Genomic DNA, 14144 nt, shown 5'->3' with positions numbered 1-14144 from the left:
AGATTTCACTATAGTGTTTCATAGAACAATGCTGAAAAAACATCACTTTGACACAATGAGAGGAAATCCGTGTAAAGCTATTATAGCAGTGTAAATGGAATTTAACCCTAAAAAAAATTCAAAGCATAGCCATCGATAACAAAACTTTTTGGGACAAAAGTGAGTGCACCCTAACATGAAACATGTGTTTTGTGTGCTTTCAGGCTGACGCCCTATTTCTTCAATCTCTGCTGCAATACTGACAGCACCCCTGCCCTTATTTCTCTTAGATAGCATTTGGATGTGAGGCTGTGCATATTTAGTCAGCTTCTTTGGACATCCAACACAAGCCCTGTTGTGAGTGCAATCCGTTTTATCTTTTTAAACACTGGAGGATCTTGGCCACTGTACTGCAGCTCAACTTCAGGGTGTTGGCAATCATCTTGTATCCTTGGGGAGCCTTTTGTAGTGCCACCATTTTTGTTTAAAGGTCCCCAGAGAGTTCCTTGCCACTGTGTGCCATATTGGGAGTTTCAGTGACCAGTATGATGCAGTGTACGTCACCTGCTCCCTAATTATACCAGAGACCTAGTAAGAGTAACAAGTCACATCGTATTTTGGAAGAAAATCCAAAGCACTGCTTTGTTTGGACATATAGGGTGGAGTGCTTTTGGCGTGTACTCACTTTTGTTGCCAGGTGTTTAGTTGGTAATGGGTATACTTTGAGTTTTTTTAAGGGCAAACATAATCTTACTCTGCTAGATACGCTTTACACACACATTTGTTTCGAAGCAATGTTTCTTCAATGTTGTTATATTAAAAATTCCAATGAAATCTCTGCAGAAAAGTGAGTGGTGTACTCTCTCTTGTGTTATACTGAAATTCAAACTGAAGCTCAAGGCATTGGTTTCAAAACCGAGGTTCGCCACTGCACGTGTCCTATGTGTTAGTTACTGGTGGGGTGTGTTGTACATTCTTACTTGGCATTAATTCAATCAACCCTTTTTACGACATCAAAAGCCCCCTTTTGACGCACTGAAAGAGCAAGGTCTGAATCACCCGCCATGGAATCGCGTATTGTATGTGTGTTCAACTGTGCCTGTGAGAAAATGAAAGAAAAGGAAATGGACGAATGCGATGATTGCGGTTATGGCTCATCAACTTGGCGTTGATAAGCGAGTGACACATGAAAATCATCGCAAACACAAGTATTGGTGACTCTACACAAAGCCTGCAGGGTATGCTGACTAGACAGGCTTGGCTTTGTGCCTCATGTTGAGCCCTGTTCCAGAAAAAGTAGATTCATCGAACAAAAAAAAATAAAATTATTCACTTAAGCCTGGTTGAATTTTTCATTCTCTAGGGATTTTTCTTTATGAAAAAAACATAATCTCCTATAAGGCATAACTGTCTTTAAAAACGTTGAGTCAAGCACAAACTTGTAGAAGTTTGCGGTGAGGAAGTAGCGCATGTACGCATGCATCATCTAATTTATGTTCCAGCTCCCGGCAGCACATAAACTTTCACACACACACACACACGCACACACACACACACACACACACACACACACACACACACACACACACACACATACATACACACACACACAGTCTCGTAAAAAAATAATAAAAAGCATTCGGGTGGGGGGACACAAGGAGCGGGGACCTCATTCTAAAATCCCGGTTCATCTGAGGACTCGCTGTTGCAAACGGAACACATAACTCAAGTAGGGCGCACAACTCCAGGCGATGCAAACAGGGGAACAACTTTGGCAAACGCAACCTGTCATCTTCTCTAATCATGTCATAATTTTCAAAACAAAACTGACGCCAAAAAAATGAGTGATCAAGTCAGTTTTGTTTCCAATACAAAATTTAAACTCAAACAGGGGTCAGGACATTGAAAATCAAAACAAAAAACAAAAAAAAATAGAGCAACTTCTTAGTTTGTGATGAATATGAGAAGCTACCAGGTATATGTTCATTTCTAAAATAACAACTGTCATTACAGTATTTTCAGACATTATGTGATTAAGGGCTATACAAATGATACTTGACTATGTTGTTACTATGTTATTATAAAGTTACTATGAAGTTGTACGAATATGAACTAAAATAAGGCACACTCAACCACAAAACATAATCCTCTGATAAAGGGCCCTTGGTGATTACTTACATAATGTATTACTTAATTGGCCCAAGCTACTGTTAACCCGTTCCGTGCCATAACATACTAATACGCTATTAGACGCATTTTTCCTGACTGCCAGAACAAAAATAGGTTTATAATATATACATTTTAAAAAAGCTTTGGTGCTGCTGATCAGTAGGTATCAGACCTCTGGGAATTGTTTAGTATGATAAATCACAACTACATAGCTTTGTTTAGATCTTTGTCCAACCATCAAGGAGCACTCACTTGATTTTGTTGCTTCCTCTATTCAGAAATTGAGAGCGTGTGTGCAGCCCCCTGAAGGATTTTATACATTTGACTATAAATGATTTTATACGACTGAATACAAGTTACATTTATTGAGTGCAATGAAGATTTTCAGGGAGTAGGTTTAAGTTCAATGAGCAGTGAAAATACAGGGCACCCTGGTCTGGTAGGAAATATTGTTTACAGGAATGGCAGGAACGGAACGACAGGCTGATAAGATAATCGGCGCATCCAGATGCGGAGGGGCCCTGATGACGGAGGACGGCAGGCATTGTTTTGATAAATGCTCTCCATTGTTTTGAGGAACCACAGACATCAGGACACTCGTCTCTGAGGTGGTGCAGCCCACGTAAGGCTTCCCTGGCACGCCCATGGGAGGAACCGGCACACCAGCTTGCGGAAAGACGTGGGCCGAGAGAAGAAAGGCTTAGGACTTCAGGGGAGGCTTGACAGAGACTCGAACAACACTAACTCGGCTAATTCAGCCATATTCAATGGAGTTAACTTAGTTAAATTGTTTGAGAAATTAAATCTGCCCCGTGTGGAAATGCCAGTCTCTTGTTCATCTTTTCTATCAAGAAATGAGCGCACATTGTTAGGTCAATGTAGGTTGTGTTTGGTTAATGGGGTCAGATAACTAATTAGAAAAATTTGGTAAACAATACATTTTAATATTTAATTCCTAACACCCCCAAATGACTTACATTTTATGATCATGACAAAAGATTCTTGCAAAGTTCATGCAACGTTTATGCATAAGTCTAGTGTTCTTGGAATTAAATATTATTTTACCCTTGTGTTTATTGGAAGCATTATATAGATGTTGGAGGTATCACAAATGCAAAAAAAAAAAGCACTGAAGTGAAAGTGTTGCGGTGGACCAAAACGCAGGAAGCAGGAAGGATTGTGAGGTGCTTAAGAAAAATTAATAACAGGTTTTGTGAGGATAATTTGGAAGAGTCACTAATGCCGAAAACCCAAACGGAAGAGGCTGGAGACTTGCTTAGGACTAGAAACAATAATCATCAGGGGAATCTTGCAAACGTGGAAGGGAAAGGATGGAAGCGATGGGATGAGCTCCAGGTCGCACCCCGGGAGAGCTGTGACCTGGAAATCCAGCAGGGTGGACGTTCGAGGAAGAGGTCAGTCAGGCAAACAGGCGCTGGAAGCAACGAGGAAATTAGAACAATAATCAAATTTTTAATTTGGCAACCTAGATATAACCTGAACTAGCGTCAACTCACCATACTGGTATTATTATGGCTATATATGCAGTGACACATTTCAGTTTTTACAACATTAATGCTCAAAAACAGGGCTCTCTAACCTTTTTCAAGCTGAGAGCGACTTATTTATTACTAGTTAACTTAAAGGGCACATAGTTTGATATGCATTTCTAAAAAAAAAAAAACTCATCATGTTATTACTATGTTGGTACTAAGGTATTACCGGGGTAATTATTCCAAGCAGTGTTAAACAGACTCAACTACTACAAAAATCATTTTACTAGAAAATCACAATGAATCAGAACTGGTGAGCAATATTTAGAAAAGGCCCGTGGGCACCACAACTGTGCTTAAGGACCCCCATGCTCTAAAACAATCATCATTGCTTTACAAGTATTAAAAATAATCATCTATCCATCCATTATCTGCACCGCTTGTCCTCAGTAGGGTCACGTGGGTGCTGGAGCCCATCCCAGATATCTTCGGGCAGTGGGCAGAGGGGACCCTGAACTGGTTGCCAGCCAGTCGCAGGGCACACAGAGACAGACCACTCACTCGCTCATTCACACCTAGGGACAGTTTGAACCGGCCAATTAACCCGACATGCATGTTTTTGGAATGTTGGAGGAAATCCACGCAAGCACGGGGAGAACATGCAGACTCCACATAGGAGGATTCGATCCCATGACCTCAGAACTGAGCTGCCGACGCGCAAAGCACTCACCCACCGTGCCGCAAGTATTACAAAAATAGGTGCCTCAAAATGCAAGAAACTAATGTTACAGTGAATTAAAAAAATATATATAATGAGTGGCAAAGGAGTATACAGACGCTGCCCCGGTTACAAATGAGTTCTGGACGATCATAAGTGGAATTTGTTCGTAAGTTGGTTTAGTGCTATATTTTGTATGTTTAAGGTTTGTATAAGTATGTTTCAAGCTTGTATAAGTAACCTGTATTGTTTTGTACTAAAAAATAAACATTTCAAAAAATAGTATGCTCTATAAAAATAAATAAAGTGAAGTTAAACTTACTTTTGGGAGATGCGCTTCAAGAGTTAGGCGACTTCCTCCTCCAAGGTAAAAAGTGGCCGAAAAAAACGTTCCGACCATTTTCTCAACCGCATCAAGCTTTCTAATTCCACTTTAATTTCAAAAGAAACGGCTCGCCTCTTCTTTACACTTTACACCAGCCATGTTGAATGGATGCACTAGATCTTAAACAATAAAAAGGTCAAAACTCTTTGATTACACACGAACCAGGAAGTAGAAGTTGGAGTTCATCTTCAGGGTGGATGCTGGGTGACCTCTCACAGCGCCAGTCGGCGGGAAGAAGCACTAAAGTAATTTCCTCTACTTGGAAGAAGGTGCACACAATACAAAATCTAACTTACAGCAATGTCCGAATATTTTTCGACATCCCGAAAAAAATGTTCAGATTCACTGTTTCGCGGAAGTCGAATGGTCGTTATAGGGGCGCGTCTGTACACTATAAATGCAATATGCTTTTTCAGTTGACAGATGTCTATTCTGTTGTGAAGATGGAAATAGTATTTTTTTGTTAACATTTTGACCCCTTTGTTGGTTTTAAGGAACTACTTTGAGCTGAATGTAATCCTATACGTGAGTATGAGCTTTGATTACTCTGACTATGTGTTTTTCTGTGAACCGTCCTTTATCCGATCAATTTCTGTAAAAACCTAATTTTCTAAGAACCTTTTTGTGTGTTTATGGGATCCACTTCTCCTGTCAGACCGGAACCTGAAAAGGCTTTCTGGGATATAATAGATATGATGTAATGTTGCCATGAGTCATGAGGCTTTCTCACTATCAGTAAAATTGTTACTGTAACGAGTGCAAATGTTACCACATTGTCAGGAAATGATTCCTTAATAAATTCATTGGACACCCCTCAATGGATTGGAAAAGCGTACGCATTAAAATATTGGATGGCAGCCATAGAACATATTCAATTTGATTGATATTTTTTTATACGTTTTTATTTTCCTAATTAATTATACTTAAATTGTCTTGCTTTTCACAGAGAGAAGTCCTCCTATTTTGTTATACTATGGTCTGTCTGTCTTTCTTTCTTTCTACTATTCATTCATTCATTCATGCAATCATTCTTTCTTTCTTGCTTGCTTGCTTCCTGGTCGCTATTGGTGTGTGATTGTGTGTGTGAATGAGTAAGAGTGAAGTACATTGTAAAGCGCTTTGGGAGGTCTTCATTGACTTGAAAAGCGCTATATAAATGCAGACCATTTACCATTTCTTTCTTTTGTCTTTCTCTCTTTCCTTCCTCTTTCTTTCTTTATATTTTTCATTCATTCATTTTTTCTTCCTTTTTTGCTTTCTTTCTTTCTTTTATTTTTTCTTTCTTTCTTTCTTTATATTTTTCATTCATTCATTCATTCATTCGTTCTTTCTTTCTTCCTTTCTTTCTAAATGAAGTGGCTAGCGGCAATTTATATACAGAAATTTATTTATAGAGCGGTTTACTTAAAATGTATACAGTGCTTCTATTTGACAAATAGATGCTTGAGCTTGAAAAAGGGGGATTGCTTTTAGGTTTTAGTGTTTACTTTTTTTCGTATTTAATTGTATAATAATTAAAAAACGGCAAAGGTTTATCCACGGATTTCACCTATCATGGGTTCTTTTGGGAATTTGACCTCCTGCGTGGACGAGACATTGCTGAATGTATTTTTTATCATATCAACAGCTCTGCCACCTCTATGGAGAACCAAACGTGAGCTCACGTGAGCAGTTGACAGATGATGCAATCCTATAAAGCAGTTGCGTGGGCCAATCACGCGAGGACGCTTGTTGCATCAGAAATCACGCGTGGAAAAAAAAAATCTCATTAGTGAAATAACCAGGGGGAAAAATGCACAATCGAGTCCACTGAAAAAAAGAAACGCAAAGAAGCAGTGGAAATGAGGAATAAAGCTCCTTCCCACGGAGGGTGCGTGCGTGGTGAAGGACATGCGGGCTTGCGTATATGTGTGTCCGGCCACGTCAGGTCAGCCCGGCCCAACTCCAAGTTGGTTTCTATTCCTAAAAGTGGAAAGTGGTCATTTTCGGGTGCACTTGACTTGTTGTGCGTCCAAAAGTGCAACCTCGCCTCGCACGGTGCAAAATTAGCGGCCGGATTTCCGTCTTGCGCCAGTCCCGATTCGGCATTGAGCTTTTGCGCGACTATTTTGGACTCCATGAGAGCCTCCTTGCACGGATGCTCTCGAAATGGAGCCGGTGTTCTCTTTGAGAGACCCCCACGCACCCAAGTGCAGACGTGCGCAACTGCACCAATCCGCTCGTGAAGTTTCTCGAATTGGACCTTTAAAAAGTTTGTGGAGCACAAAATGAATGAGGGGGCATGTGGGGGTTGGGATCTCCAAACAAAGGAGTCTCATTCATCCGACTCAGAGATCCACGTCACCACTCAAACCGATTAAACCCACAATAAATCTGCATGTGAGACAAAGGCAAAGGTTTTGGGCAAAGTAGAAATAAATCTTGAAAAGTCAAGTAAATTGAATTTGTCATTGTGGGCAAAAGTTAGTAAAATTCAAATATATTTGGCACCACAAATAAATTAAATCCCCATCCCAAAAAAGTACACAGTAAATTTACCAGCATTTGAGACATAGTTTACTAAAGAGCCAACAGGGTGCCCCCTAAGGAGAGTTGAGGTTTCCCGTGCATTTTTTTACGATAGCTCACCACTTTTTTATGTTATTGGTATTGAGTCTGTTTAACCCCATTCTTAATAGAAAAAAAACTGTTAATAACATAGTATCAACATTTTTTTTTATTTTATAAGTTCAAATAAATAGATTCCAGTTCATGCAGTCGTGTAACACTCTGATGTTCTACTAACAATGGATAAAGTAAAATAATAAATAATAAAACAAAAATCTAGCTTTTGTGGAAAAATGTACAAACAAATGTAGTGGTTATTAAAGTATATGTATTGAATTTGTAACAGTTTTACTCTCTGCCACCATCTCCTGGCTTAAAGTCACAATCACAGCCTCTGTCAGCTCATTTATGATGCGTGCAAGTATGTAAAGCTGGAATATATTTTTTTAATCTGTTGGGGGGTTTGTGTTGCCGTTTGGACTCTTATAGAAGCAGGCCGTTTCTCACTTCTACCATTTTCATGCTACATTGGCAACAATAAATCATTTGGAAAAAAACAAGGCCAAGCAAGATATCAATCAACAGCATTTCCCTCAGCCCTCATTCCTCAAACCTAATGTGTTCTGCCCTGAACAGCTCTGATAAAAGTAAGGTAAAATCCGATCGGTGCAGTGGAAAATACAGCATAAGGTTCCTTTGAACTTAGTTGGGCAGTCTTAACAGATAATTCAATATAGAAAATATTTTACTTTCAGCTTTTTAAGGACACCTCAAACGACGCACCCAACCTATACTGTAAATCTGCATTTTTTTGATGGTTTGTGGCCCAACACACAGCACTTTCTACACTACCACGCGGTGAGTGCCCAAATATGTTGGTTGTCCTTGGGGCCAGTTTGACGTAAGTATTAGGGTGAGATTCTCTTTGCTCACAACTTCAAACCCCCGTGTCGTCACTGCACAAGTGCACGATCCGTGCAAGTACGGGCTGTTCCAAAATCAATATTGACGCGATTGTTGTATTCAAATGAGGCGCGCAGGCCAGGCGACTCTGGGCCAATCAGAGCACAGGCTATCAGTACACCTTCTTTTCTCAAATCATTCATAACCCCGATGCGTCAAACGCCAGCCGGCTATAAATAGGGAGGGCTGCGTGCGCGCAACGCACATTTCTACATTCCACCCCAAATAGAAGGCAACACTCGATCAACTGGGCCAGAGCCAAATCTATAGCGTGGGAAAAGCGGCGTCACTTTGCAACATTCACACCGTCCTGCGGCATTCGAAGCGCCAAGATGCTTGTGGCTGGATTCCCCGTCCGACACGTCGCGGTAGCGGCGTTGTGGTCCGTGCTGGCCCCGGCCACTCTTCTACTGGGCTCCCCGCTGGAGCCCATCCGATGCCTGCCATGCACCCCGGAGAGGCTGAGCCAGTGTGCACCGGTGGAGCCCGGGTGCGCCGAGGTGCTGCGCGAGCCCGGCTGCGGATGCTGTTCGGCTTGCGCCCTTCAAGCTGAAGAGGCGTGCGGCATTTACACGGCACCGTGCGGCTCTGGGCTCAGGTGTGCACCGAGACCCGGGGACCTCAGACCGCTGCACTCCCTCACCCGGGGACGGGGTGTGTGCACGGACAGCTCAGAGCCCAGACCGACCGTGGAGCCTCAAGCGCAAGGTAGGCCCCTCGATCTCCCAGGTTGCCGGCAACTGCAGAATCCGACGGTTTTGGTTCCAGATATAATCTAACCCCATCTTCTACCTTTTGACTCCGTCTTATTCCTCCAGATCAGGGGGAGTTAGAGGCTGAAACGGAAAACGTCGCGGTGGTCTCGGACCCCGGCTCCAGTTCCTACCTCCCCGGCCAGAGTAAGCCCTACGACCCAAGGGCGGCCACCGACGCACAAGAGAGCATGAAAGCCAAGCTCGTCGCTATCCGCAAGAAGCTGATCGAGCAGGTAATCCCCGTCTTTAAATCATCCTCAAATTGGACCTTCAAATTAAGCTTTAACGAGGAATATTAAATGACATTGCGAAAAGTTTGACGCGGGGGATGGTAGTGTGTGTCAGAAACCGCCAGGGAGAGCCCGTGTACTGTTCATGAAGTGGCCGCAGTCGGTTGGCTTTATTTGCAGTTGTGTTTATCTTTTTGTTTTAAAACGGCTCATCTCTTGTCACAGGGACCGTGTCATATTGAACTGCAAAGGGCCTTAGAGAAGATCGCCAAATCCCAACAGAAACTTGGAGACCGGTTGACCAGATTCTACCTCCCTAACTGTGACAAGCACGGCCTTTACAAACCTAAGCAGGTTGGTACCATAACATCCCTTGACTTTATTTTTAAAATGGGGTGCGTCTTTCAAGGTGTCCTCAAAAAGTTGAAACTTAAATTTATTTTCTATTAAATATGTGTTAACAATGTCCAACTGAGTTCAAAGAGCCCAGATGTTTTTTCTTCACTCCGCCTCTCTGCTATTATCTGCAATTATCTTACTTTTATCAGAACTGTTTGCGGCGTAACACATTAGGTCCGAGGAATGGGCCTGGGAGGGAGTGCTGGATAGTCCCATTTGTCAGGGTAGCATGAAATTGGTGAAAGTAAGAAAAGACCTGCTTCTAGTAGAATTCAAAATGAAATATTTTATGATCGAGCTGACTGAGGCTGCAATGATGACACAAGCCAGGAAATGGTTCCAAATTCCATACAGCTCCTTTAATGAAACATATAGACTGAGTCACTACTTTATGTTTTCATTGATTTATTTTCTTTAAATGAGTGAGGTACTTGAAGTACTAGCAGACAGGTGTCAAACACAAGGCCAGACCCTGCCTGCCACATTTTTTTCTGTGGTCCACAAGGGCAAAAGTCAAAGTTTACTCACCAACACTATCGCTTTACGCGTTAGACTACCGATATTCCCCATAAAAAAAACAGTTACCTTTTATTTTTTAATCTTCAGTCGACGGTTGCTATATCTTGAAGTGAGACTGAGTCTTTCTCCATGAATAAACTGCTCCACCGATCACATTGGACTTCTGTTTCAGTAAAATTTTGCACTTATCGATTTTAAACAAATACATGTTTTTTCTTTTTAATGTTCTACAAACGGGTTGTGTTTGGAGCGTAAAATTAGAGTGCACGACAACATCTATTGCTTTCTAGTGTGAAAAGCTCAGCACGTATGAGAGTTCCAATCTCGACAAGAGATTTTCCTAAATGTGGATTTTTGCAAGAATGTTTGATCACTGCAGTAAAAATAACAAATACTTAAGGTGTGTCCCCCACAACCCCAAAATAAATACTTAGTGGCTGGATTTAAGTTTTTCACCACCTGCCCAGTAAAAACGTTGATCATAGCTGTCAATGAGGTGATGATAAATTGTATTCTAATTTAAAGCTAAATGGCTATCACGGGTATCTTGTGTTAAAACATGGTAATCAAGTAGATTCAAGTGTTCAGGTAGATTCTGGTATCTGTACTCCCCAAATCCAACTCCGTGATTAATAGTTCATGGTTTCTTCCTATGCTTTATAAGCCCGGTGGTTTTTTTGATTAGTTAAGTCCAACCAATGCCAAAACGTCTTCCCTCTGTCAAAAACTCGAGCCGGGATCTTGAGTTTGACACCTTTAGTAGATGTTTCATGTACAATAAAGTGATCTAAAATCCAAAGTTTAAAAAATCCTTTTGTCGTTGTCTAGTGTGAATCATCTCTGGATGGCCAGCGGGGCCGATGCTGGTGCGTGAACTCCTGGAACGGCAAAAAGATTTTGGGCTCAGGTGACGTGTCTCCAGATTCTGATTGCTCGTAGAAGATGGCCCACCTCCCAAAGAAAAACAAGCAAGCCACTGATGCTCCATTTTGATAGCTGTTTATTTATTGGCCTGGTCCTTGGTGGTGTTTTTGTTTTGTTTTATTTAATCAGGTACACTGTTATTAGGGGACTGCCGTCGTCCTCACTGCCCTCCTCCCAAACGAACTTCTGTCCCAAAGAAAAGAGGAACAGAATCTATTTTTGTTGTCCTGAATGGAGATTTAATATTGATACTTTTACTTTTCACTCTATTTATTTAAAATGGGTTGAATTTGTGCTGTTGTATGTAATTATTATTATTGGTATTTATGACATTTTTTTGTGTTACTGTTGTTCTATTTTTAAACGAGTGTTAAATGTGTATATATTTATCTTGGCCCTGACTAACTCCATTAATGAGTTGAGCTGGTCGCAGCGTCAAAGTGGTCTGCAGGTTTGCGGTTTGTGACAAACCAAGCGAGAATGAAAGCACTGAGTGTCCAAATGTCAATGATTACTGTTGTTGTTTTTTATTTTTTTATTTCAAATGTTTTTTTTAACTGGATCTTTTGCTGCCATTTAAACATTCATGACCCGAGGCGAGTGACTGCAAAAATGTCCGCTTTGAAGCATCAACACGGAAATGTTTTCCGGCCTAAGACATCGTAGGACAGGCCAGTGTTAGCGCAGCGGGCGCGCCTCCGCTCAGACGGGTATTTCCACATTGACCTACCTCCAGTATTTATGTCCTCTCTCAACGGTCGTGCGTCGAGGAGCCCCTTGAATGCGGCTCCTCTCTTGGATTGCGAACACGCGACCGCACGGAAGGAGACCCACGGTTTGACCGTCACAAAGTCGACAAGTGGCGCCTCCCTTCCCATCTACATGCTGCTGTTGGAGAGTATTGTTTCTATCGATTCCAAAGAGACTAACTGCTCGATCACTTTTGTAATTCAGATGTCATGTAAGAAAAAAAGCTGATATATTTAATAAAAACATTACTTAACCCCAGGTGTTCATCGCGGTGTTTGTGTTTCATGGGGCATCGGAGGTCTTCATCTAACTTTAGAGCATTAGCTGAGGACATTCAGCTGGGTGCGCTACCTTTTGACCTGCTCTGTTTGCCCTGGTCATGCGCAGGAATTTATTTCAACCTCTTCAGCCTGCTGCCAGCCCGACTGGCACCAGCAGATTTATTTTTATTCTTTACAAATTAAAACATTCCTTTATCCTTATTGACACATTCCGAGACTGAGGGGTGCCTGATTGCATTCATTGGAAACAGCAGCAGATTTTTTTTATTCACGGAATTTAAAGTGTACGCGTGGTGGTCAGGAAAAAAAAAGCAAGGAAATCTGGACACCAATGAGTTTCGGGTGAAACCAAATGAATGAAAACAAGCTCGGAATAACTGCCGGGGTTAGTTCAAAATCACATCTTTTCAGAGATCAAGAACGAAGTAGTTACGTGTAGTCAATGGAGGCTGTGCCTCACCTTTCAACGTGGAAATATTAAATAACAAATATATCCAATGGTTATATTGGTTTAATGTTAAAGTTCTATCTCGTTTAACTTTACAATTTTTGAATTTCTTTTTTAAACTTGCTGAATTTCATTAAATTAGGAATGTTATTAACACAATCACGATCCTGAATGAGGCATGCAATTCTCTTGCCTCATGTTAGAGGGCAATAGTGACACGGAAGATTCTGATTCGGCACATACCCGAGGCCTTAAAAAATAAAACATGTAATAGTATTAGCAAGCCCAAAAGAAGTAAAGTCTTCCAGAAATTCCGTCCGCATTGCACAGATTTTTTTTCTTAACGCTGTCTGTTGATCCTTCCTTCAAATAGGAGCAGTATGTAATATATTGCTGTGTCAAGCATCTGCAAATTCACAGTAAGGCAAACAATTCTCTTGCCTCAGTACATAGGGCGAGAGTGTGACTTAGCCCCAAACAGGATCATTAGTAATAGTAGTAGCAAGCTAACAGCATGTCAAGCCATCCATTTCTTTTCTTAGTGCATGGCATTTTTTATAATGGAGGACTATCTATATATTGATGCACTAATGCCATTGGGTTAGCACCTAGACGTCATTTATAGGTTGAGGTAGAGGCATTACTTCTTGTCATGTGTCTTGGGCAAGAACAGCCTGGGGGTGCTCTTCCGTAAACCGCGAACCGTGAAGACAGTCAGACATGTTTTGTCTTTGCTACCGTGCTGTCTTGCTTCCCCAATAATGATGAATAAGATGTAGGTTATTTTTTTTGAAAATGTGACTGTGCGTATCCAGACAATAACCTCACCGCACACCTATGAAGTTAAAAGATCACCAGCCAACAGGCTTCTTAGCCTTCAAAAGGCAGAGCTTTAAAATAGCATCGAGGAGAATATGCCTCATTTGACAGCAAAAAAGGGAAGTGTAGCTTAGTATTTTGGAGCAGTGATGTTTAAAACTCAGTCGGCACCTTGAATCTAGTTCCTATGATTCAAATTTTCAATTCACCGAAGCTTTGGGCGGCAGTCGGAGTTCCAATTAATGGCCAAGATGTTTAGGTTGTGGGTGAAGGTAGTGTGCAAAATCAGGAGGATGCAAGAAGCATATTCGATGGTATATCTAACATTCTTCAAAGCATCAATTAATCAAACAGAATTTGAAATAATGCTCAGTGTTATGTTTCTATGTGTATTTATAGGATATATGGGTATCTCTCTGTCTATGGTAACTCAACTTTGCTAATGCTAACGTCAACACATACTCAAAGGCAGCAGGAGGAATCAAACTTCACTCCAATGATGGACTCACGTTTTCTCTTTTAAGCTTTCAGAATATTAACCACAACATTCTTTCTCTCAATTCATAACCTCAAAAATAGTCAGCCAAAAGGGAGGCAGTCATTAAGATTCTTTGATTTTATTTTATTGGAAACATAAAAAATACTTTTTAAAATATATTCACGTTTTATTCCGAAAACTGACATGAAATAGAGTTATATTTCAAAGCAAACCGTGCTTGGATATTTTGATACCGGTGAGGTTCTAGTTTAGTATCAAGGCATGCT

General features: G+C 41.1%; 2 protein-coding genes across 2 annotated transcripts in view; one reads left to right on the top strand and one right to left on the bottom strand.

Moving 5' to 3' along the window:
- Nucleotides 1-3553: 3553 nt before the first annotated feature.
- Nucleotides 3554-14144, bottom strand: part of LOC148355042 (insulin-like growth factor-binding protein 3) — a 47578-nt gene continuing 36987 nt past the window's right edge. The window contains exon 5 of the transcript XR_015852305.1: nucleotides 3554-3583. The gene's annotated coding sequence lies outside the window, so the exon portion shown is untranslated. The remainder of the gene's footprint in view (nucleotides 3584-14144) is intronic.
- On the top strand, nucleotides 8391-12089 carry igfbp1a (insulin-like growth factor binding protein 1a). The gene is made up of 4 exons (XM_088350433.1): nucleotides 8391-8962; nucleotides 9073-9242; nucleotides 9465-9593; nucleotides 10986-12089. Exons 1-4 carry the CDS (start codon nucleotides 8587-8589, stop codon nucleotides 11094-11096), a joined length of 786 nt encoding a protein of 261 aa, XP_088206559.1. The 5' UTR covers nucleotides 8391-8586; the 3' UTR covers nucleotides 11097-12089.

This window comes from Urocampus carinirostris, chromosome 12, assembly GCF_059441175.1.
Source record: "Urocampus carinirostris isolate Australia breed hairy pipefish chromosome 12, RoL_Ucar_1.0, whole genome shotgun sequence".
NCBI lineage: Eukaryota > Metazoa > Chordata > Actinopteri > Syngnathiformes > Syngnathidae > Urocampus > Urocampus carinirostris.
This window is presented reverse-complemented; position numbering and strand designations above follow the sequence as displayed.